The 24729-nt window shown below is 38.0% G+C and overlaps 1 protein-coding gene across 2 annotated transcripts in view; it reads right to left on the bottom strand.

Moving 5' to 3' along the window:
- Positions 1-24729, bottom strand: part of PIGN (phosphatidylinositol glycan anchor biosynthesis class N) — a 100559-nt gene that overhangs the window by 21102 nt on the left and 54728 nt on the right. For both annotated transcript variants that reach the window (XM_059854231.1, XM_059854241.1), the window contains exons 13-21: positions 19381-19459; positions 17085-17267; positions 13715-13851; positions 12639-12738; positions 12435-12527; positions 11007-11098; positions 9204-9315; positions 5031-5139; positions 1404-1506 (exon numbers count right to left, since the gene is read on the bottom strand). In XM_059854231.1, the coding sequence (XP_059710214.1) occupies positions 1404-1506; positions 5031-5139; positions 9204-9315; positions 11007-11098; positions 12435-12527; positions 12639-12738; positions 13715-13851; positions 17085-17267; positions 19381-19459 (1008 nt within the window). The remainder of the gene's footprint in view (positions 1-1403; positions 1507-5030; positions 5140-9203; positions 9316-11006; positions 11099-12434; positions 12528-12638; positions 12739-13714; positions 13852-17084; positions 17268-19380; positions 19460-24729) is intronic.

Below are 24729 nucleotides of genomic sequence, written 5' to 3'. Positions count from 1 at the left end.
CAATTTCAAACTAGAACCAAAATTTTTGAATAGACATTTCCACTTTAATTATCAGAACCACAGGAAGCTAAACATGAAGATGAAACAGTTATGCTGTCAGTAATAAAAACACTACAGCCCTTATAATGGTCTACACTTGCCTTCAGATTAAATGCCTTCAACAGAGTTGGTGACAAGTGGTTGTATGCAACCATGCTCTTACGCTGGCTTCAGTGCTTCCTCTTAACCACCCCTAGAGAGGTGCTGCAGTTACCCAGGCAATGTGCTGGGTTATCACTACATGATAGAAGAGTGCACTGAGGAGAGAAACACTGGACACTTTTGGCACCAGCGCCTTCGGTTTTGTTTTCTCTTTTAAGAATCACTCCAAAATTTTTTCATCTATTTGGACATTGTAGGAAGGCAGCAGAGAGCTGTCAGCATTTACATGGTCTGGTGCAGGGCCAAAATACAAAGAGGGAGATTGTCAGCCTCAGAGAGAACAACATTCCTGCTTTATTCAGTAGCCAGCACAGGCTAAGAACATTGAATGTAACAATGTGTGTGCAGTCAGGAGTAACATCAGGATCAAAATCTTAATGGGGAAGTGGGAGGAAGGGGAGGCAGAAGACTGGGGGGGAAAAAAAAAAAAAAGGAGATGCTTCAACTAAAATGAGAGCATCCACAGGAGGCAGCTATTGCAAAATGTCTGCTGCAAGATGTTTTATTCCATTTAATTTTCCAGTGTAATTAAATCCAGAGGATAAGTGGGAGGGGAGGCGGAAAGAACAGTTCCTATATTCCCCATTAATTATGCTCTTAAGAGCTACCAAGTCTGAGAAAAAAGAAAGGGCTGGCTGACATAGTGTTTTCTTCATTTAAAACATCAGAGGAATTGACTTTTATCCAAAAAGAAGCAAGGTCTAGTCTTTACAGGGAAACAATATCCCTTTGGGAAAAAAAAAAAAAATTACTTCCACAAAAATCTCTCAGAATGCAATTTTCTTTCATTTTAGGACTACCTGTTTCCTGGCACACATCATTTAAACCATAACTAGACACCAGTCCTGAGCAGCTGGGAAAGATGCTATTTCCTTTTGTTTGTGAGCAGAAAAGCACACATCAAAACAACAAAAGGCATAAACTAAACCAGACTTACTTATTTTGGTGCAAGATTGTTTGAACACACACCCTTCCAACCACTGCCTTGTCTAGTTGAAAGGAATGTCAACAAACTGTGTTCATAATACAAGGAAGAACATGAAAGTTCCCCTGAAATTTTATTCAGTAAACTAAACAAGGAGATAAATGCTAGAAGCACATGTTACGCCCTTAACAGAAATGTGCATGAGTTGAAGCAGTTTCACATATAGTCCTGGATTTTCATATGTAAAACCAACTCAAATAGAGTAAGGATGAAGTACCCTGTGCTGAGGAGCAGGTAGGTGGACATCAGGGAGAGCAATATGCTGAAGAGTCTCTCAAAGAGAAACGTGGGGCTCAGTAGCAGCAACACTGGGGAAAAAACTGCAATAAGAAGAGATACATCAGTCACAACATGCAAAACATTCATCTTCAGCAACAAGATAAATTTCCTCAAATCTTGACATTTTATGTACAAAAATTCAATACAGATCATATATGACCCTCTATTTTCAAAACTTACTTTTGCTAAAGAAAACACAATGTTTGGAATGTTTCACATTCATCAAAAGTAATTTCAGTTCTGTATCATTTTAATTCCCTGTCTTTCCACGTCACAGCCTTTATAATTTCTCATGAACTGATGCTAATAAGTTTTTAAGATGACACAGAAGCACTACCCTCAAATCCAATCAAACTTGACTAGTTAATACTACTCTGATAACCAATTACCAAGGCCCTGAGAACCTCTGTCAACTCAAAAACTGCAGCGACAAAGCCATTGCTCCACTGGATTAGAGCCATAGAAAAGCTTGGGTTGGAAAGGACCTTGAAGATCACCTAGTTCCAAACCCCTGCCATGGGCAGGGACACCTTCCACTAGGACCAGGTTGTTCAGAGCCCCACCCAACCTGGCCTTCTATCTTTTGTAATTAGATTAGGAACTGGGCTACTGTAAAAGTGAGTAAAGAGGAAGAAAAACAGGAAAGATATCCAGTGCTTGAAGAAGGGAAAGGGAGAAGGACAAGCACTGCTGTGACATAATCTTTAAACCCATTTTTTTTAATACAAAAACTGCATGTTTATAAAAAAGTATGCTGACAAAAAACATTCATGTGATTCTTCATTGCAGTATAGGAACTTCACATTAGTGAATCATTCAAAGGTTGCATCAACAGTAAGTCAAAATTAATAATCACTCTAAGGAACACAAAATTGTAAGATATGGAAAGTAGTCCCTAGTGATCATCATTGTACCCATTAGTACTTATAGTGAACATATCCATGAAAGAGAGGTGAGGAGGTTTTTTAAGTCCTGAGGGTCAGTATGTTTTATTTCCTGGCTTTCAGCCTTGGCCACTGCTACAATTACAGAATAAGTAACTTCAGGGGGCTCCAAAAAGGCCAAATTCAAGGAGGAACTCCAGGGACCTCACTGAAAGTAAGAACAGTTGGAAATAAAATTCAGCATGGCAACTGGCCTCTGTGAATGACACTGAACATATCAGATGTGTATCACACTGAGTGCAATCATAGATGAGAATAGATGAGTGGCTAGTAGGTGATTATTAGTCTCTCTTCCATCTCTGATGCAATATATCAGATATCAATCATAAAAAGACCTGTAGGTTTCTGGCTGACCTACACAAACCTCTGTATATGACCCCTGCACACAGCTGTGACACCAAATTCCTCACAATTTAGCAAGTTGCTATGCTAAATTCCCACAGATTAAACTTTTAAGACATAATATACCTTCATTTAGAAATGTCTGCTAATATTAAGAAGGTTCTGAAGGACATGAAAAGCACGTCAATTAATGTTACACCTCCTGGTTTTGCCTCTATGGCTGCAGTTAAGTACACTGTATGAACCATACAGTGTTACAGCTAAAGCCACTTGGACACAGGCTTGCAGGATCCCAGCCATCACTAATTAATTTGCCTGGTTCCTCAAACACCAGTCTTTTATTAAAAAAAAAAAAGAACAAAGTAGGTCAAAGTTAAAATTTTAACAGTTAGGGTTTATATTAATTAGGATAAACAGCTGAGAAAGGGGGAAAAATTCCCTAGAAAACTTCTGAAGAATTAATATTATCCTGACAGAATAATAAAACAGTATTATTATGAACAAATACTGTTAACTGTGTGTTTCTAGTTCTATAAATACAGAGAGATGCAAAAAGAGAGTTCAGTAACAGTGCCATTCTTCCACAACTATGCAAAAAGACAAAGAGGAGTTGGCTCACCTGTAATCCCACCAACCTAGGAAAAGCTACAGTAGAGTTTGGTACTTTAATTCTTATGGTATCCCATTTGTGGTACACACTGGCAACAAGGCAGGTGCTAGTTGTGGTTACAGTAATGACAAGGCACTTCTCTCCAAGAGGAGTATTGAGGACATGCTGGATGCCTTAGTGTTTTACCTGCTTATTTTTGTGTTTAATTATGGAAAGCAATTTCAGCAAGTACACAAAGCTCCTATCTTGTATATTATATTCACTTAGAATGATTACTTCCAGTCTGAAAGACTTTGCTAAAATATTCAATACTACAGCAAGTAGATATTTTGAGTACCTACAGTTTACTTCGCTGTTAGCTTTATTTTTATCATCACCCACAACAAAGAGAATTTCTAATATACTTTTTCCTCATAACTCTAAACCTCTTTGACTGCCTGAATCATCTCTCAGATGAAAAATGTTTCTCTTTCATCCTTACACAGGAGAGAAATATAACCTTTACACTCAACTCCTGCTCCAGTAAGCCAAGCAGGACTTCATCGATTTCATTGACTTTACAACTGCGAGAAATTCATCCACACAGAGATCCCCATTTAGCTTAGCAGGCTACAAAGAGTTAGGGGAGAATGATGGAAAGGAAAATGCTCCAAAGAAAAATGTATTACTAAGAAAGCATTGCTCACACGCACTGATCACAATCACTGAACTTAATCTTGAATCTATTTGCTCAAACAGAAGCAGGATTGCTAAAACCGACAAGATCAGCTTAAGTTAAAACAATGTCACCAGTACAGGAATGTACAAGACAACCAGCAAGTAAGTAGCATGGGCCACAGTTCTTTCATTGAGCTATGTTTAAATTCCTCATCTTGACTTGTAGCAAAAAGCTGCTATCAAACTTTATGTGGGATATGTTTAGCTCTAAAACCAATCCCACATTTCAGATCACTCAGGGATAAACAATGCTTAACATTTTCTAATGGAGCTCTATAAAAATTATTTTATAACTGAATTATGAAAGGTACTGCTTCACTGTATTCCAGAAGTCAAATAACAATTCCATTTGCTCTGTTTAATCACACTAAGATGTTTGAGTGGTGTAAAATTCATAGACTTAAAAATTGCTTTTTTCTTTAATAATTAGATACTAACAGATATCAAACACACACTATCATCATTATTTCACAGGTATTTTGCACAGCAGCTCTCAAAATCACTCCCACAAGGGTCACTGCCATCTGCTGCAGCTTCCAGTTTACAATGAATTACAGCAACAACCTTTGGTCATTTCCCTGTGTTCAACTGGATTGATGGCAGAACATTCTCAGATCACCCATATCCAGCTCCAAGTGAAACAAAAAGGGAATTTATGCCATTATATCCCTAAAAGTGGTCTTCAAAATATTCAGAACACTCAAAATAAAAGATAAAGCTATTTGTAAATCAAAGGTATTTGCATTTTATCACAAACTTACAAAGGAGTAATATTTTTAGAAGACAAACACATATCTCAAAAAACTCACTTAGGAAAGCAAACACACAGAAGGACTAAGAGCAGTCAGATAAAGGAAAAGGAGATGTTCATGAAAAAGTGACATTATCGCCCACCCAATTCCAGACTCCACAAACTGCCAGCACAGAAGTTTGAGAGGGAAGATTTTCTTACCCAGTGTCATCCAGCTAATAATTTGGTTCATTACAGGTAATCCCTGTTTGATGTTAAGACTGTTATGGGTACTGACCACAACATATGTCGAAAGTGCAACACTGAACATCTAGAAAGAAGAAATCAGGCAAAGAAACACAAAATTAATGTATGGATGTCTGCCATTACATCCCAAATATATATATGCTTCAGAGCTGCATAAACACCTCATCTGAATCACCATAAGAACAGGAAGTCAAAGACAGTGTCAAAATCTATAACTTTTTATAACTTACTGGCTTTTTAAAATTTCCATCCAGATTACTTTTTATTAGCATTCTTGTTATTTATTTGTGCTATTTTAGAATAGTATACATGAGTGACCTGGACCACTGATTTGACATGCTATGCTCTTTGTCAAGAGTAACTATTTAAACACTCCTGCAAACACCAGAAAACACACACCCCCAGTCCTTCAAGGGGCCCTTGTTCTCAAACAGCAGCCACAAGGAACAAGCAGAGCCTTTGGCTTTGCTGCAGAATCAGGTACAGGGAGAAGGAGAAGGCTCCTGAAAAAAGAGAAGAAGCAGGAGAACAAATTGGAAGTGGCTTTTAAAAGATGGAAAGAAGCTGTTGGGTTTTTTGCCCCCCAGCTGAATTGAGTGAAGTACCTCAAGCAGAGCCCTCAGCCTTGCAGAAGCAGAAAAGTTGAAGAGGTTTTTTCTTTGACTAATTCAAGAGACACCATTCAGTCATCAAGTACGTGCAAAAAACCTTTTGAAAATTACCCCATGAGTCAGTTATTTTTGAAAGGTGACAATTATCCAAGGAAATGCTTGAGCCAAGTTTTCAATTACTGCTATTTATTCACAACTCTGCAGTTCCACTAAAAGGCAAATCAAGCATGCACAGTACTTTGCAAACACGTGCTTTAAAACTGCATTAGAGGATGTAATTGCAGCGGTGGCTTTTTAGTGCACGGCAACTACACCATTCACATCCATCACTTTGTACCATATGAATGGCTGCTATTTCCCTGCTAGACTGCAGTGATACCTACTGGGATCAGCCCAGACTATACTTTTAGCACCAGCATTCTTTTTTGACAAGTTTCACAGGTGCTCAGTATCTGCTGCTTCTATTTCATTTCAGGCCACAAGAACATGTACCTTGTGTTTCTCTGTAACATCAATAAACAAGGTCAAAACATTAGGCATCCAAAAGCTCAGGGAATTTTAGACCTCTGATGTTTATTGTGGACACTTTTGCTGTATTCAGGCCCTTTGATATTTCTTATCAAGTTCTGTTTGGTGTCATGAGCTCTGGTAATTCCTCCGATATCCCCTAAACACCGGTGAAGTCACTTTGCACTGACTTCGTGTCACCCTCCGTAATATATCTTGTGCCTTGGAAGACTTGTGATGGCCTGGGAACATTAGTAAGCACAAAGAACTGCTGCTAAATCTATGCCAGTGTCCAGGGAAGGGCTCAGCAGGTGCTTTTGAAACTCTGTGCTCACATTTTAAGTAACATCCAAACTGGTCTTGGCTTTCCCCAGCACCTCCAGGACTGCAGAACCGAGCAGAAGAAACTTGGAGAGGCAAACTGAGCTAAGCTAAGAATCTGTTTCCCTTCATCCTTCACAAACCTCTCCAATGTTCAGAGATAATTCTTGAACAACTTAAGAGCAGGTCTCACATACCCATACCTGTAGGTCATACAGCTACAAAGAAGAAACCAAGGGTGACATCTGCAGTCCCAACACTGCCAGCTGCTCTGGCTGGGAGCTCTCCTAAGCAAACATCATAAGGACCCATAAGGAGAACGGCAGGAGAACCAGCATCATCAGCTGGGCACAAGGCTGGTTGAAAACACCCTTCCTGTCCCCTGCTTCCACCAGAATGGTAGGGACTCCTACTGCTCACTTCTCCTATTTTAAACGACATGTAGATGTTGCACTTAGTAACATGGTTTCGTGGTGATCTTGGCAGTGTTAGGTCAATGGCTGGACTTGATCTTAGAGATCTTTTCCAACCAAAATTATTCTATAATTCTAATTGAGAGGAGGAAACTAAAACTGACCACCTTAGACACACATCAAGTCCAAGCATCCTGAGAATAATAAGATTGTCCAACATTATCAACCTATGAAAACAGCAAGTTCTCAGTAGCGTAGCAGAAACTGGACAACACCTATGAAACAGATGGCAAAGAGAAACTGGGGCTCTCTCCAGCAAAAATTAAGTTATACAGTAAGCACTGCAGCAGTGATGGATTATGAATGACTCCTGGTTTCATCATTACTGAAGCCTTAATGACCTCTTGGAGATCACAGAATCAAAGAATTGTTTAGGTTGGCTAGGTATAATTCATCAGTGACCCCAAACATTAAGAACAGCATTCTCAGAGGAAGGCATAACCTTTGATGACTGCCTCCAAACACCACTTATGGGGGACCTGCAAAGCCTACTTTTAAGAAATCCTTTGTCAGATGCAGAGCAGGAATCTGACTAAGTGTGCTTATCTATTTGAATGCCAGCGGTCTGATCACCTTTTGTCACAACAAAATAGGTATTTTCCCCTGACTGGGGGATTCATCTCACCTTTAAAACAGTCTGGGAGTTTAATCAAAATTCAGGATCTCAAAATGAACATTTTTGAAGATTACCCCTTCCTGTTCCCACTGAAAAGTCCAACTCAAAGGAAAATATAAAAGTAGAATTAGGGAATTTCACTGACTAGAAATACCCGTATTCTGACAAGCATTTTCCTTTTATATTCCTGTACATTTCAAAGCAACTAAATGTAACCTAACCTCAAAACAAGGTATTTATTTAGAAACACACAGAAGGCCTCTGTAATGTCCTTTTTTTCCCCTCTACATCTGAATAATCTCACCTCCCAATCTTTTCCTTACCCAAAATGTGAATGGTGGATCCCATATTTTCCATTCCCAATTAAGGTACTGAAACAAAAGTCTAATAGAGACTAGTAATTAAATGCCGCCATTGTAAAATATCTTCTGATTAAGAGGCAATTTGAGGAACTTTATGATCTTCTTAAAAGTTGGGAGGAAAATGAAGACATTACTTCTAGAATTAGCAGGCAGAACATTTTCCTCTAATTAAGTATCACTCCATGAGTGGCTTTCCTGATTCTCTACGTTTGCTCAAGAATAGTCTGGCATTACTTTTTTACTATAGACCAGTTTCTTCATAATCATGAGATGCTGCAGCAGTTGTGTGGTGAGTTGAGGTTGGCCAGCTGCCTGCTGGGCTGCTCCCTCACTTCCCCACCCAGTGTAAGCTTTTTTCAGGCATTCCAGCAAGAAATCCATTGCTGAGTGTATACTGGAAATTTATGTTTTAAATGCTTAGGACATCTCTTTTCCACATGTAGGCTGCAAAAATTAAGAGACATCACCACCATATTTGACATGCATTCATGCTCAGCTACTAAAGCCATTTAAAATATTCATTACTCTTTCCCTTCCTCCTTTCAACCAATTTGAGCTCCATACCTAAATCACTGATATAATGAGTGCATTGCTTTGCTCAGCAAGAAACTCCAGCACACACTCAATCATAAGAGATAAAGCTGGTCCTGAAATAAAACTATTAGCTTGTAATAGGTTGAAGGGAGGGAGAAGAGGACAGCAGACATACAAGGTATTATTAGAACCTTAAAGCTCTCTAGAACTTAATTAGTTCCAAGCATGAAAAAAACCTAACTATTTCACAGAGATATAATTCACCTGAAAGAAGACTTAACCAACAGAAAACCAGTTCAGCATCAGTCTCACACTGTTCTTCTACAGCCAGAAACTAGAACTAGGTCAGCCCCCCCAAACCAGCAAGTCATAGTGTGCACATGCAACTACTGCAAAGGAAGTGATATACACAGACCAAAGGCAGGACAAACTCTCAAACTCTCCAAGCAGAGCATCTAAATCTAGATGCACATTGATATATCAAGCAATATAATTATGCACAGGATGGGCTTTTGGGAACACAGCAAAATGATATTTAAGTATGTGCACATGGTCCTCTTGAAACAGCCAAGGTGAAAACTCTTAGGAACAATCTTTTTTTTCTTGAAAATTGTGGCCTTGGTAGAAATATGTTCTTAGAAGGAAGGTAAAATTTGCACATAAAAACCCTCTAATATTTAGAATTACTGAAAGCAACAACTGACCTGATAAAAATACACTTTCAGATCTTCATTATCTCTGTACTTATTTTGACTTTTACAAAGAGATGCCAACGACAAGAATGATATCAAGATGGTCAGCAAACCAGCTGCTATTCTGCAAAAACAAACAAAAGAACAATAAAAATCTCAGAAAACATCATCAAAAATTTCTTTTGCTATCTTGTTGCATTTGACATCCCACATCAGATTCAACCCCAGGAGCGCTCTGGGTTTCCTAATCTATCCTGAATATTCAATGTCTCCAGGTACCTCTTGGATTATCTAGCCCTGCTTTCATCCCCACGTTTCCTTTTTATGACTGAGCTGACTGAGGAGCTCCCTGCTCCTACCATACAAGTTTCATTAATTTACTGAAAAGCCCTGACTTGACAGTACCACTGCCCAAGAACAGAAACACTTATTTCTCACTGGCTTTCTGATTTCCCCCTCTTGTATTTTCTCCCCCAGCATCAACTTATCTGCAACATCCTGAAGTGTCACATATATTTTTAATTGCTGCTTCAAACCTTTCCAGCTTCAAAACTCCCTTGAAAAGTTTCAAACAAACACAGTGTTTCAAAGGTAAAAGGTTTCATCAGAAGAATAAACAGAAAGATGTACAGCCTGGGCAAGGTGAATATAAAGAGGTGTCAGAGAGGAAGATCTGTAGGTAACTTAATTCCATTTTGATTTCTAAGCTGTGCACTTATGTTCTAAAGAATAGAAAAAGCTTAGTTTGGGCCAGCAGAAATACAGATATATGTATATACAGCTGAGAGGCTGTAACACAGTCAAGTGAAATCTGTGCTGAATATTTCTAATGTGGCCAAGGAATGAGACCAAGAAGGGTTTTCAAAGATAGATTTACAACACAGTAGAAAATATTGAGGGAGAATGTCAATATTCTTGGAAATACCGGTGTTCATAATTCTACCTGCAATCACATATTACTGCTTAAATCCCATATTTCACTGAGGATCAGGCATCCTGGCTCTGCTGAGGCATGACATCTTCTACCAGCCAGCAGGAGCCATTGCACCCCTAGGGTAAATTCACTTTTTCTGCAGTAACTACAAAGAGACCACAAGCCTAACCCTTCAGACCAACCACCTGGATTGCATCCAGATATGAGAAAATGCTCCTATGACCAAGGAGTGGCTCACAAGGAAAGGGACAGATAAAGATATACTAGAAAAACAATAAAAAACAATTGTAGAAAATCAGACAAGCAATACCAGAAAAGAAGACTCAAGATAGAGAAGCAGAAGTGGAAAAAGAAGAGACACAGGAAATGCAGAGGAAGAAGAGAGCTCTGCCTATCCTGTTTATTTTGTTTCTCTGAATATCTCATTAGGTACAGAGTGCTATTCAAAGACAGATTATTCAAAATTGGATGGACAAATTCTGAAAGATGCTGTCAAAAGTATATTGCTTTTGACTAAATTCTTATTCACATATGATAGTTCTGTTGACCATATTTACAACCCACTGAAGCTTCTCCTTTAACGATCTCCTTTATTTTCCTGTAAAATGTGCAAATTTTTATAATGTGAGAAATGTTTCCCTTGACAAGAAATTACAGAATAACACAAAGACCAAATGGATGTGGCAAAATAATTAAAAGTCTATTCTCATTCTCATTAGTGAATAACTGAGGTCTCTATAATCACGTTATTTAAACTCTGAATTTCAACTCCTGTCTCAGCCAGCTTTCAATAATGCAATTCCTCCCAAATACCAAAAGGCAGCCTCAATTTTGAATCAAAGAGGGAATAAAAAATTAAAAGAACAAGAGGAGATTCTTACACTAGAGGAATGTTCGGTTCTCTTCCTACAACAGGCATTAATGGAAATACTGCCAGGAGCACACACAGGAGAGTCCAGATCAATGCTTTTGTCTAGAAGAAGAAGGAGGTCATGTGGACAGACAATTGCCTACTCATAAAGAAATACTTCAGTGAACTACTAACAGCTACTAGCATCTCCCATAAGCAAATCCTGAATCATCCAAAACCCTGAATCACCAAGGAGTAAAATTAACTAAAAGGGTATTACAGAACTTCAATTTAATACAGAAAAGAATTTAATTTATATAGTTGTGAAAATCCCATCAAAGACAATGATAATTAAAGCCAAGTTTACACTTATAAGCACTTTCTCAAAGTGTGGCCTTCACACATTGCAGGCACCAGAAATGTGACAATTGGCCTTCTAGAAGGAAGGCATAAAACTGATATCCTCAGAAGGTTACAGCAGTTAATCAGCATTGAGAGAGAATACTCTGAGAATATGGTAACATTATCCAGTCTTTTGATTTATCTATTTGATAAATCTATTTGATTTAGCCACCATAATCATCTAAGTAGTTCCTGAAACTCTTTGCTAGGATGAAAAAAACCAACCTATCCCAGATGTTTTATATAACTAAAAATCATTAAGAGCTGTGTCATTTAAATTTTCAAGCTCAAGTAAAATTCATATTCCTGAAAGGAAATTTCACACTACAAAACGTTATCTTGTGTATATCCAGCTTTAAAACAAGTTACTTGATTACTCAACTAGAACAAAAAAATTGTAAATTAAACAAATACAAGCCTCCATCTTGGCAGTTTTTGGAGACCAAGACTTAGCAATTTGACTCCTTTTCTCCATCCCAGAACCCTAGGTTTTAGGTATCCCCTGAAATAAGAGATCTTGGAAGCAATTAACAGAAGAAACATCTCTTAAGTCTAATATCATGCCACTTGATGAAAGTGGAGGTTTTTTCTAGGAAAAACAATACAGAAAGTTGCCTCTGACACATCAGTGTGTCCCAGCTGATTGCAGACAATAACGAGTTGACAATTGCCTTTCCGTTATCTTCAACATTTTTTTCTAATAAATGATCATATTAGTTAGAGGGTGACACTTTCACCAATCATACACATAAACACCATAGTCACTGCAAGAGTTTGATGAATGATGCGCATTTCATATGACTGAGTCAAGCATTTCTTAGTCATCAACAACAGAAAACTGATAGCTAACCCACAGATACCCCAAAACCCTTAAGCAACTCTTATTACTTCTGCTGTATAACAGATGTATCCAGATCAAATTAAATTCCCTTGTTTCATGCAGCTTATGACAGAGATCAGAAAAAGAGCATAACTGCATAAGACTCTAAAGCAGCATTCCAAAGCACTCCCAACATCCTAAGATGCAATCCAGCTGTTCACCAAAGCAATACTATACCTTAGCTTGAATCCACAGCTGTGTCATCACTGGCCAGCCAGCAAAGACAAGAAGGCCAACAGTAAGTGCAGAGCGGTAGAAAAAGCTGAAGACCTAATTAAAAAAAATCCAAAAGAGAACTGAAAATCAAACACATTAATTCCTCAAAGAGGTAGAATACAAGAAATGAGATACCCTGTTGATACATAAGGATAAAATACTTACTAGTATTTCTATTCCCAGTATACAAACTAAGAGGAATCCTGCAGATTGACCAATATGAAGCGACAAAACATTTGTGGCAAGGTCTTGAATGACAGGAATTCTGTTCAAAATGATGGAACAAGATAACATTCATTAAAAAAAAAAAACAGAAATAGCACAGCATCTTACCTTTTCAGGGCAAGGATGGGGTCAGAGCACAAAAAACACCAGAGGTATTGCTGGTCCTGCCTAGACCCCACAGTTGATGGCCAGATGCTCCTGCCCAGTTTTACTTGATAGAAAATCTACAGTAAAATCCTCCAGCTCTTTTTCTCCCATATTTGGCACATCTTCGCCACTGTTTGGACAAGCTTCAGCTTATTCACTACCCAAATTGACTCTGAGTATATGAATATTTTTGGTTATGTTGTGCTTAATGTCTGTCATAACTGATGAAACATTCAGAAGCTTTAGAGAGAGAAAAACCTTCCTTGTTAGCTTTTCCTGTGCTTTATGAGACAGCTCATTATCTAACTGCAGTTGGCCTCATTTTCTCTGAATAATACTGAGTTGGTATCAACAAATTGCCAGTAGATCAAGAAAGTAAAAGGAATCTGAAGATAACAAGCATTTTTGGGCCTGGAGTAAAAGGAGACCCAAACAAGAGAAATATATTTGAATATGGGAGCACATTCCTCAACATGACTAGCACATGCTTATTCTCCAAAAGTGGCTGATGTTCCACAGACACTTTGCAGGATCATTTTGCAAAATAAGTCAGCTGCTACAGGTATTTGCAAAGATTTTAGCACTCTTTTGCAACAGTTGCAAGGGTACTAAAATTATGTTTTCATGGAAAAAGCTTTATTTATTTTTGCTAAAAGAAAAGACATCTTCTAGAATTGGCAACTGTATCAGTCAGTTTGGACACTACTTATTATGTCAACTGAAATATAAACCAGAGTCCTTTGGAATGTCTCAGGAAACACTTAAGGACATTTTCTCTCAAATTTATGGGAAAAATTTAATTCTCTACAAAAAGGAAGTCCAGACTTGGTCTTATAAAACAGTAGTAATAAATTGCATTCTTTACTTACTCTTTCACAACTGCATACCATACTGGCACTGGCAAGAGACAGTATACATAGTATGTCCAAGGACATGTTTGAATCAACAGGAAAAAAGTTATTATCATTCCAGCAGAGGCAAAACCATAGAAGAGAACAGTAGATTTCTGAAATACAAACGTTTGGACAAACATTCTTTTAACAGGAATAAAATGTTTTGAACTACACTCTATTTTCCATTTGTTAGTTACACAGTAAAACAAATGCTATTTTAACACAGCCACGCAAGCTGCCATGTGTCTCTACACAAAGTTGTCAGCCAGATTAAAAAAAACCAACAGTAGGATTTGAAGATCTAATTCCAAATGTGTCTCTTCATAAGGTCCTGCAGAAAAATCTGCATGGGAAAGACATACTTGTACAATCTGGAAGCCCAATATATGAAATGTCATTTTTGTTCAATGGGTGCTTGGAATCCATCTGAAGCCAGAGACACTAAGAGGTTTGGAAAAAAGAAACCTCAAATTTAGATTCTAGAAACAGACTTGGAATATAACCCATCGAGTTCAAGTTCATAGCCTTACAGTCAAAGCATTTAATGAAAATTCCATCAGCACATTTCCTCCTCCTGCTTGAGACATTTGTAAGAGAACTAATTAAATTAAAATATTAAGCATTGACTCCTACCAGAAAAAACTCCACCACTATTCAGGATCTAGGAACAGCTACAAAAGGAGGCATGTGACCAACCTTCCACAAGATAAACCTCCTTCCTCAAAGAACTCTCAATTTCAAAGTACAACAGAGGACTAGTGCTGCATGGCCCTAAAAGGCAGCATAGCTACAACTCTTATGATATTTCATCTTAATCTACAGGTCCTGCTTTGGGCTTTTCTTAGAAAAAAATAGACACAAGATTGGAGCATTATGTACTCCAAGAAACATTCTCAGACTAAGAACACTCTTAAGGAGAAACATCAAAGAGAGAAGGAATATTTTTAAATGAGTTATCTCAGATAGGCAGGTCAGTCCTTAATCATCATCAGAAATCCCTTGTTTGTGCAAAGAGAAGCATGAAACAGTCCCTCTGCATCTGCCTTTTATCTGGCCATTGAACTATTCTTCCTTATTCAGGGACATTCAAATATCAGAAGAATTACTAGTAAGGGAAGATTATGTACAAGTTTTAAATAAACAATTTTTTTGGATCACAACTTAACATAGCAAAGGCAGCTTTAGTGTAAGTAATGACAGACACTGCTTTCTTCTGCACAAATGATAGTTTTTTGATAGAGTTGGGTAGACAGATACACAACAGTGTCAAATATGCTGAGCAGAGGAGACAATCAGCTCACAGTTCACCTAGATGGATTAAGATATTTTATGGCTCCCCCTCCCTTTAACTGATGTAAAACTGCCTTGATCTAAAATGACAGCAAAAGCAAGTTCTAAATTATTTTTAAAACAGAACTTTTGCTAAGAAATACCATTAGCCTAAGAAAAGATATGTCATATGGAAAGCTGACCTAGGGCAATTTTGCTTTATTAGTTTTAAATTTTACATTTGCTGACATATAGGCAGAATGAATATGCATATATATGATATGCACAGAGTATAATTTATCACTGAATGAGTAAACACGCACAATCAACATTTTATTCCATATAGTGACACAAATCCTATAGAGTCCAATATAGCCAGTCATGCATTGAAAGTGGAAATGAGATTTGTAATTCTGTGAATATTTAAAACAAATGTAAAGGTTATAATTCTTGCTAGGCAAAACAACATTCTACAACAGAAGAAAAAAAAAAAGCTGTTTTTTCATACGCAGCATAAGAAGCCAAAAACTTTTAAAGATGATATATATAGGATATGCAGTTTCATTACTCAGAGGTTTCTTGATTTTATAAAGGGTGTGCTTTGCAGGAAACTATTTGTCAATGGTAGATTAGTCTCTCAGCAAATTTAAGTTGTTTCAATATAAGCTATAAACCAAATAACTTCCCTATATGAAGCATTAGCCTCACATTGTGATTCTCTAAGTATTTAGAAACACTAAAAAAGGTTCCTACAGAAAAGTGCCTCTTATGAAAACTGAAGAAAAATAAACTCTATAGACAAAGAACTAAGATATCTAACTTTTTTCCTGCCAGTGTCACTAGCATAAAATTTGTCTTCAACCAGTAAAATCAATATACGAAATTAAAATCTATGTCAACTAAGAATGCAAATTTTTCCTTAATGTATTTCTTAACATGCCTGATATCCAGCCTACTTATTGTAATTATTTTGCTTGTATCTAACATAACATGCATTCTGGACTATTTCCTCTCAGTTATTTGATCAAAGAACAACTAAATCATGCAGTACAGCACTTATGAATATTTTCCATTTTAATTTTGGTTTGAGCATTTTCACTAAAGGTCAAGAGGATCTCATTTCATCCAGTAGTAAAAACCTCAAGATAGCATGACAGGAATTATCTCAGAGTAATATATTAAGGCAGCAAAGATGTTAAGTGAGTGCTCATTCTCACCTACATTGCAAAATAAAACAATTCCTTTTATTCTGAAACAAATTCTTGAAGTTTGGGAGAATTTTCCCTCCCCACAAATGCTTTAACCCTTCTCTAGTGAAATGCTAGCTTTTTGAGGTCTCTCTTTTTCTGATGAATGACCGAGAATTAATTCTTAGGATTTTATACTTTGTGAAAAATCAAACCATAATAATCTAGTCAAAAAGAGCTTCCTTCATCTTTAATGTCTTCTGCATACTTGCAAATCACAAAGAGCAAGAGAGCACACTGTTCTGTGAAACCACAGCTCACCTTCTATCAAAACAGGCTATACATTTTAAAAATGCCATGATTGGACTGCAAGTTTTTGAGAACAGATGTAAAATTACCAAATAGGGCAGGAATAAAATTATTTACATGGTGGGGTTTTTTTTGGCCTTACAGTGAAGAAACACCAATGAAACTGGAAGCCTGAAATCTGCATTCTTCCAAACAATCATTATTACAGAGTGCTATTAATACTGAAAATTAAACCTGGTTAATTAAACCTGGGAAAACTAAACCCAGTTAAATACAGATCCTTTAATAGTTTTAAATCACTGTTTTCTCACCCTTGCATTAGCATCTCAAATGGACAGCTGTAGGAAGAAAAACTGAAGAAGCACACTCAGACTTACACATCTTAGGAATACTGATCCTAATCAATGGATTTAACAGCAACACTACACAGAATTACAGCAGCTGGAAAACTCAACAGCTTGCCAGTTTCCACATTAAGTAAAAAGAAGTATAAGGGTTCAATTTATCCTGCACAGAGTCACTTGGCATACATGTAATACTGAAAACTGATAGAAGAAGATAATTGAATGCTTCCAACCTACCTTTTTATTAGCTGGGATAGTCTTGGTCAAATTGGTATGGGCCTTGATAATGACCAAAATCACGTAAGTTGTCCAGCCCACAAAACTCACTGCAATGCTCAGACCCAGGAATAATCTATCATACGTGTGGTAGTAAGACAAGCCTTCCAAAGCAAGGTTAATCAGGGTTTTGCACAGGGATACCTGGAGGCAGACAAAACATTTAAGTAACATATTAGAAGAGTGTGAGCTCCCCATTCCACATATACACCTAACTGACAGCAATTGGAGCTCCAGCAGCTCTCCCACTCCTGGCACATGTGTCCTCTCCACACTCAGGTAGTGTTTTGGCCAGCAACAACTGCTGGAGTGCACACTGCTTGGGACTCCTGCTGGATACCAAGTCAGCCATCACCTGGCTCCATCACCATCCTCCCTGGCCATGACAGTGGTTAGAAAGTGAATGCCACACAGACAGCACACCTTGAACATCACCTGCTACCAAGCACGCCATTTGGTTTTCCCACAAGCATTTTACTGTGCATACTCCAGTGTAAGTTACCCCCTCAAAAAACAGACATGTGCTTCTGAAGGCACATTTACACAGGGGGAGGATTATGGATGCAGCTGAAACATGGTCACTCTCCACAGCCTCAAGTATTCCCTGCCTGGGTTTCAATGTCCTCCACTTCAGTAGTACCTGATACCTGATATCACCAGCACCAGCAGTGAATTCAGAGACTAAACTGGAGTCCCAGATGCATTTAGAGAGCAGCTGCTTGTAGGTCTCAGGATATAACTAATTTGGAAACCAGAAGGGTTGTACCCAGTCTAATCACAGGTCCCCTAACTCAATACCTCCACTGGGGAGATGCCATGGTCATGAAGACCATGGGTTTTCCCACTGTGCCATTTGGGCATGCTGTGATTTACCCAAAGATCAGAAGCTCATCTGTGTGACTTGGAAGAGTACAGTAACAAGGTGAACATACACAATGAAGCTTTTCTATATGTGCAGGTATCCAGTTGGGATTCAACAACAACAAACCCAGGAAAAGGTACAGCAACTACTGAAGAGATCACAAGTCTGCCAGTAGGCAAACTCACCCCAAAAGACATCTATTCTATGCAATTCTGAGTGCATATTTGTAATGCAGAGTTGCAAGATTCAATCAGGGCAAACAATCATCCAAACCCCAGGTTCCGGGAATGGAAGAACCTTTCTGCATTGCAATACAGGATGCTGAGGATAACCAAGGCACAATCTGATGTGTGAGTGATCAAGAGTGAACCTGAACACCTGGAGCACTCAAACAAGGAGCAAAATTTACATATCAGCAACAACACAAAATCACAAGTTCTACTCCTGAAATGCATAAAATGTCTCCTATCAGTAAATGTGACAGCTAAGTAGAAGTATTAAGAAACCAAAAAGAAAACTTTATCCCACAGCAAAACAGATCCATTTATTTAAGCTGAACGGTTTCCAATTTACAACAAAGCAAGTAAAAAGGCATAAAATAGATTTAGCTGTCCTGTGCATACAATAGTAATGTATTACCCTAAGAATCATATTAAGAAAAAAGAACTGAACCCTAACACATAATGGAAGTCTTCCTTGCGCCTGGCAGGTTAAACATAATCTTACATATTCAGTATTTTCATACTTTGTAACATAGAAGTCAATGAGCAAACCACATCTGTTAAAATTAAAGACTTAGTGGTACCATTTAGCTCTACAAATTCTTTCTGTGAAGATCAGAATGCAAGCATTGGTGAACCGCACCCATCAAGTACCCCACCATGCAGTGAGTGTTGTCAAATGCTTAGGAAAGTAATACTGGAACTGAGAAGCATAACTCCATGTATGGCTGCCACACTGAAATGTGTCTGACACACTGAAATGTGAAAGCAAAACAAAGCACAGCTGGTTCAGGTAAAAAAAAAAAAAAAGGATCAGGTAAAGCAGGATCTATGATGGAGCAAGATACCAGAATTTTTTTCATTAAACTAGCAATCTAAGTAGTGCAAACATGAACTACATTCCTCAGTTTATCTCTCAATTTACCCTTTTCTAGTGTGGAAAATAAAAACACACACTGTGTGTCATCAGACTATGAAAGAGTAACAAACAGTTTAAGAAGTATGAGAAAAAATACAGCAAGTCAGTATTATTTATTAGAATTGGTATCAAATTGTAACTTACAGTGGGGTTTTGAGTTAATGAAATGTGTATCATAAGGACGAAAAAAGTTTTATTTCTCAGTTAATTTCAATTTAAAGAAAAAATATTTACCTATAGCAAAATCAGACTTACCGCTTCATCGTACTTCCGCTGCTCAATATATAGTCTTATTTTTTTTAAAAAGTTGATCTGTTCAGAAGCAGAAAGTGGTCTGTACAACAATATAAAGAGATATTAACATTTCTCCTTTCCATGAACAGAAAAAATTAACTTTGCAATTAAAATAATTATTCTGTAATGAAACCAATATATTCTGAACTTCATTAGAAGCAATTAGGTAATTGAGACTAATCTATTCCTCTGCATTCATCTTCACATGTGTCAACACAGCTGCTTTTAAACTTATCTCAAAATTGCTGCATTAATAGACATTTCTTTTATGTAGCTGATCCCATCTAATACTGCTGAGAACTATCTCCCTTGTGCATTATTATTGACCATTGCTGGACAGGAAGCATGGCACATAGAAAAATTAAGCAATTTAATCTATTTGAATATGGATGTAAGCAGTTGATAAGACAGCACTGAGTGATTTGCTCACATTCCACGTTAACAGGAGATGGTGCCTAACAATCTTCTCTTTGAAAAGTATGACTGTGTCTCCTGTTACTCAAAGAGCTATTAGCTGAGTCCCCAGAGCAGGGGATAACACAGTTACCTGGCTACACTGAGGTCCGTGACAAAAATCTCTTTGATTTTAATGAATCTGATCATCAACCAAAACAACTGCTACCATTCTTCCCTTACAGAAACCAGCAACCAGGACAAACAAGCCAGTCGACCAAACTCCACTAAATGAAGGGAGAAGAAACTGTTTCTCCTGTACTCTTTTCTTTCCACATTTAAGGACAGCAGCAGGCCTGAGAATCCCAGGCTTACCCTGGATAACTTATAAGCCACAACACAGTCCCTGTCACTCTTGAAACCACGGACAAACCACCATGGGCCACAGCTCTCTGCCAGCCAGGGAATTCATAGAGCAGGTTTCCTTCACACCATCCAGAACATGGCAGGGGCACAGCAACAGCTCTGAGCATCCAGGGCACAAGGTGGCCCAGTTGCATGCATGCATGCCTCCCTCCTCCTTCCCATCCCTCATTCACAACCACCAACATCATGTTTCAGGCCATGCCAAATCAGGTCACTCCCACCACTTAAATCATCAGCAGCTGCCCATGTGGTCAGTCAGCTGAACCACGGGGGCAGGTCTTGATTTCATGCAGCTGCTGCATGGAAATGCTCACTCCTGCAGCCCCCAAACAGCCATGAATCACTTTTGCCTACAGCCCAGTCTATAGGCTGATACAGCACTTAATAGATACATGAGCAACACATACACACCATCCTTTGAGCCATGAAATATATTGCAAGTATTCTGTGCCTGAACAACCTGAATTTTCATTAGTAGTAACATCCTGGTAGCTTTTGATGCTATTTCATTAAGTTCAGAGCACAGCAGCATAATGCAGGAATCTTCCAAAACACTGAATAATTGGAACAGCAATTAATCTTACTTTTGAGAAGAGTATTACCTGTAGAGTAGTACCTGTACTAAGAAAAATGTTTATCTCTTTTCAATCTAGAAAAGAATTGAAGGGTGGTATGTATAAACAAGTAGGAAGAAAGAGGTCCCACGGAAAAGGAAAAAAGAATAAAAAGACAATCACAATGTCATTATAAGAGTTTGAACACCTTAACTTTGAGGGGAAAACAGAGGATTTTAAAAACCAGACTTGAAAAATAGCAAAGTGAATGTTGGTTGTTTCTGCACCTTCACGATATGTCTCTATGGAAGCCAACCGTACAGCTCCACAGGCTGAGGGCTACAATTAGAAACAATTCTTAAAGGAGGCATACCAGACCCCAAGCCCTGCCTCAAGGAAATCTGTGGCTTTCAGATTTTGCTGAGTTGTTTGGTAGGGGAAAGGGAGCAAAACATCCACTCAAGATGGGAGTTTCACCACGTCTAATAATAGGAGGAGGAAAAGTAGGAGGAAAAAAAATAGGAGGAGGAAAAAAGAAAAGATATCTTAGCTTTTAGGTAAGAATTAAAAAAAAATCTGGAACAAATATTCAGAAACTTTATTTAGGACTTAAACACATTCAAGCTGTTCCTATGTTCCCTGGCTCATTTTTCTTGTTTTACACATACTGTTTTCCACAAATTCTATCCTTGTCAAATTCAATGCAAATTTCTTCCAAGCCAAAATCATATCTTACTTCATATCTTTAGTCATTTAGCTATAACCCACTTATTATCTTTTTATTCTCACTGAATCATTATATTATTTATGAACAATAGTCTTCACCTATTCCTGCTTAGAGGACAGCACCTAGGATCTCTGTCCATGGATGATGTAACAGAATAAATGGGGTTTTCAAACAGTAAAATTTTGACTAAGTCAAACACTGAAAGCAATTATTTTGTCAAATTGGGTTACCATTGGCAGATGCATTGTTAATTTTCAACAGCTAACATCATAACACACATATTACCTTACTTCCATATATATAATTTTCAAGAGGTTAAATTTACAATTGTCTAACAACTGTTTTTGTAAAATTTATGAATTCACCAGAAACTAAGGACTGTTCATATACTACTATGAAAATGCAAGGAATGATCATTATATTAGGCTATTTTTTATCTCTGTATTAAACAAAAAAGCAGAGAAGTGATTAAAGAATTTTTGTATTTTATACCAGTCTAAAAAGATTACCAAATATGCCCATAATCCCTCAATTCAAGAATGGGCATAGTTCACCATAAGCCATTTATTATCCATTGAAGACACTGATTCACTTCCTGAAGCTGACAAAGCAGATGAGAGATTTAAAAGAAATCTAGATGTAGCAGAAAGCATAAAGAGACAAAGATGAGCCATGAATAGAAATGGAAAGTTGCCTACGAAAAAACCCATGGACTTTAGAAATGGTGGTTCTATAAAATCTACAAGACTTACCAAAAACCAAAACCACATGGAAAATTTAAATCTGAGAAGTTAAAGTTGAACCGTTTGTAGCATGACTTGATTTTAACTTAAACTATTTTAGATGTCTCCAGCAGAAGACAGTGTTAGGAAATAATAAACTGATCAGAGTTTTTCCCCTGTGTTTTACTATACAGCATCCCAGAGGCACTGGCAAATGTCAATGTATTCTCAAGGTCACTTAATACACATATCCATGCAATTAATACCAATTAAGTGAATTTACTGATCATGATTAGAAATATTCTCAATTCTAGAAGGAAAACTAGGGTGTATGTGTATATGCTCTTGCCAGCTAGCCACCATCAAAATCCAATTCTAACAAATTCAAGATGAATAGTCTTGCCCAGTAAAATCTGAGGTCTTTTTCCATAACACAAAAATACCTGTCCTATTAAGAGGCACACACAAAGAGAATTTGGTCAGTGGACTCAACTCTGTCCTCCTTTTCTTAAAAGTACTGCAAAACACATGCACTTGAAAGAAAAAAAGAAGAATTCCAGGATCACATAGATTATAAACACACACTAATTCACAATACTATCAGGATTCTAAAGACTAAAGATTACATTCTTCACAGAAAATGATAGTGGTTCTGGAAGAGTCATTTTATTTTTCACTACGGCTATCAGAGATTACCTTCCTGGTTCCAGAGAGAAATCACAGCTTCATCCATGAATAAACATAATTAATTATGAAACAAGATGATTGGGCTAATCATGCAAGTGCTTGTAAACTCTCCCTTCTGAGATGTTAGTTACCCTTGTCATAGGTATACCTGACAAAATTAATCTTTCCAGCACATCATTCATGCCTCATATAAGCTAAGCTATTTGACAGCAATTCACAACCTGACTGTGATGAAGTACATTCACCATAGCAATGTCAAAGGGATCTCTCTTGGCCAATGAGTCTTGTTTATCATCACACTACAGAAATTACCATCCCAACGGCATAGTAGCATGCTGTAGACAAATCAGGAAATAAAAACTCTCAGAACAGAAGGAGATGCCTTGCAAATACATCTGTATCCACCACTGCTAGTTTGTTAATTCTATTATGCCTGGTTATTTGGGTAAAGATTTATGGTAATTTTATTGCACAGTACATTTTTCAGAATTCTGCTATAAAAAGTAACCCCTTAATGTCTGTATTAGTTGAACACTTTTAATGCTGCAGATTTAATAATGTAAGTCAAAGAAGCACCACACACCTGTAGATGAAACGAACAAGAGGAAGACTGAGATCTTTGCCTAACGCATTGTCAGATGAAAACAAATTCATTTCAGCTGCTTACCTATACACACTCACAAACCCCATGCACCTATGTCAGCTCATGCAGATCTACACCCTTCTATCACTGCCTTTTCACTCTCTCCATCAGAAAAAAAGAAAATACCGTACATCCTACAACTCTTTGAGAGAGGCAAGATTTGCAAAAGACAGTGATCACATTTCTATGACCCTTATCCAGCAGCAGTTCAGAAGCAGCTGTTCAGCAGTCCTCTATCGTTTTCATAGTGGCTGTTTGGGAGATGGAAAGGAAAGCACCTGCTCCTCCTGTTGATGCAAATCTACAAAGCTAAAGAATAAGGACACACATCCCTAGACCCCTGTGACAATCCCATGATGGAGAAAGGCCATTTGAATAGAGCATGATAGGATTTTGTATAGGTGACCTTCTTTTGAACACCACATAAAGCAGAGCTTCTCTCATGCTTTGCTATGAAATTTCTAACTCCAGAATTGTTAGCAGCAAAAGAGCCATCAGACTGACACTGTCCAAACAACTCCAGCAACCTCTTCTACCAAATTGCTGAGTAACTACAGGTTCTTGCCCTCTTCTCCAGAAAGAAGATCCCTGGTACCTGAGTAACTTGCAATCTGATAAAAATCTGCCAGGATAAAGTTGGGCACCACCCACCCTGCAGAGCATCCGAGGCTTCTGTCATCCAGACACTGTGAGAGGCAGGTGCCAGGGTGCTTCTCTGCTCTCTCCCCGTGGGACAAAATTGCCAGCAACACAATCAGCTGAGTACATTCAAACTCTGTCGCCATACACTCCTCTGTGAGAGGGCCACACTGCAGAGCAGAGATGGCTTCTACTCCAGCAGTCCTGCAAGCAGCTGAAATAGTACTTACAGGACCCACTCTTCCAGCTTTGATCCACAAAGCAATAATTTGATCCACTGCAGGCAAAATGTCGTCTTGGAAATGCAGATGTAAGACTGGCCAGATGTTTTTGCAGGACTGCTATTCAAAAGCAACTGAGCCAGTGCAACAACAGGCTTCAAAAAGGCAATCTCCCATGCCTTCAAACATTGCCAGTGCACAACAGGACAGTACCTGAGAAAGCATCAGGTGGGTAATGGCAGAGTAGAGACACAGATCTGTCTGCATTCAACACTATTGATGTGGCAGAAACATGATT

Source organism: Haemorhous mexicanus, chromosome 1 (genome assembly GCF_027477595.1).
Source record: "Haemorhous mexicanus isolate bHaeMex1 chromosome 1, bHaeMex1.pri, whole genome shotgun sequence".
Taxonomy (NCBI): Eukaryota; Metazoa; Chordata; class Aves; order Passeriformes; family Fringillidae; genus Haemorhous; species Haemorhous mexicanus.
The sequence above is the reverse complement of the archived record's forward strand: the minus strand, read 5'-3'. Positions and strand labels throughout refer to the sequence as shown.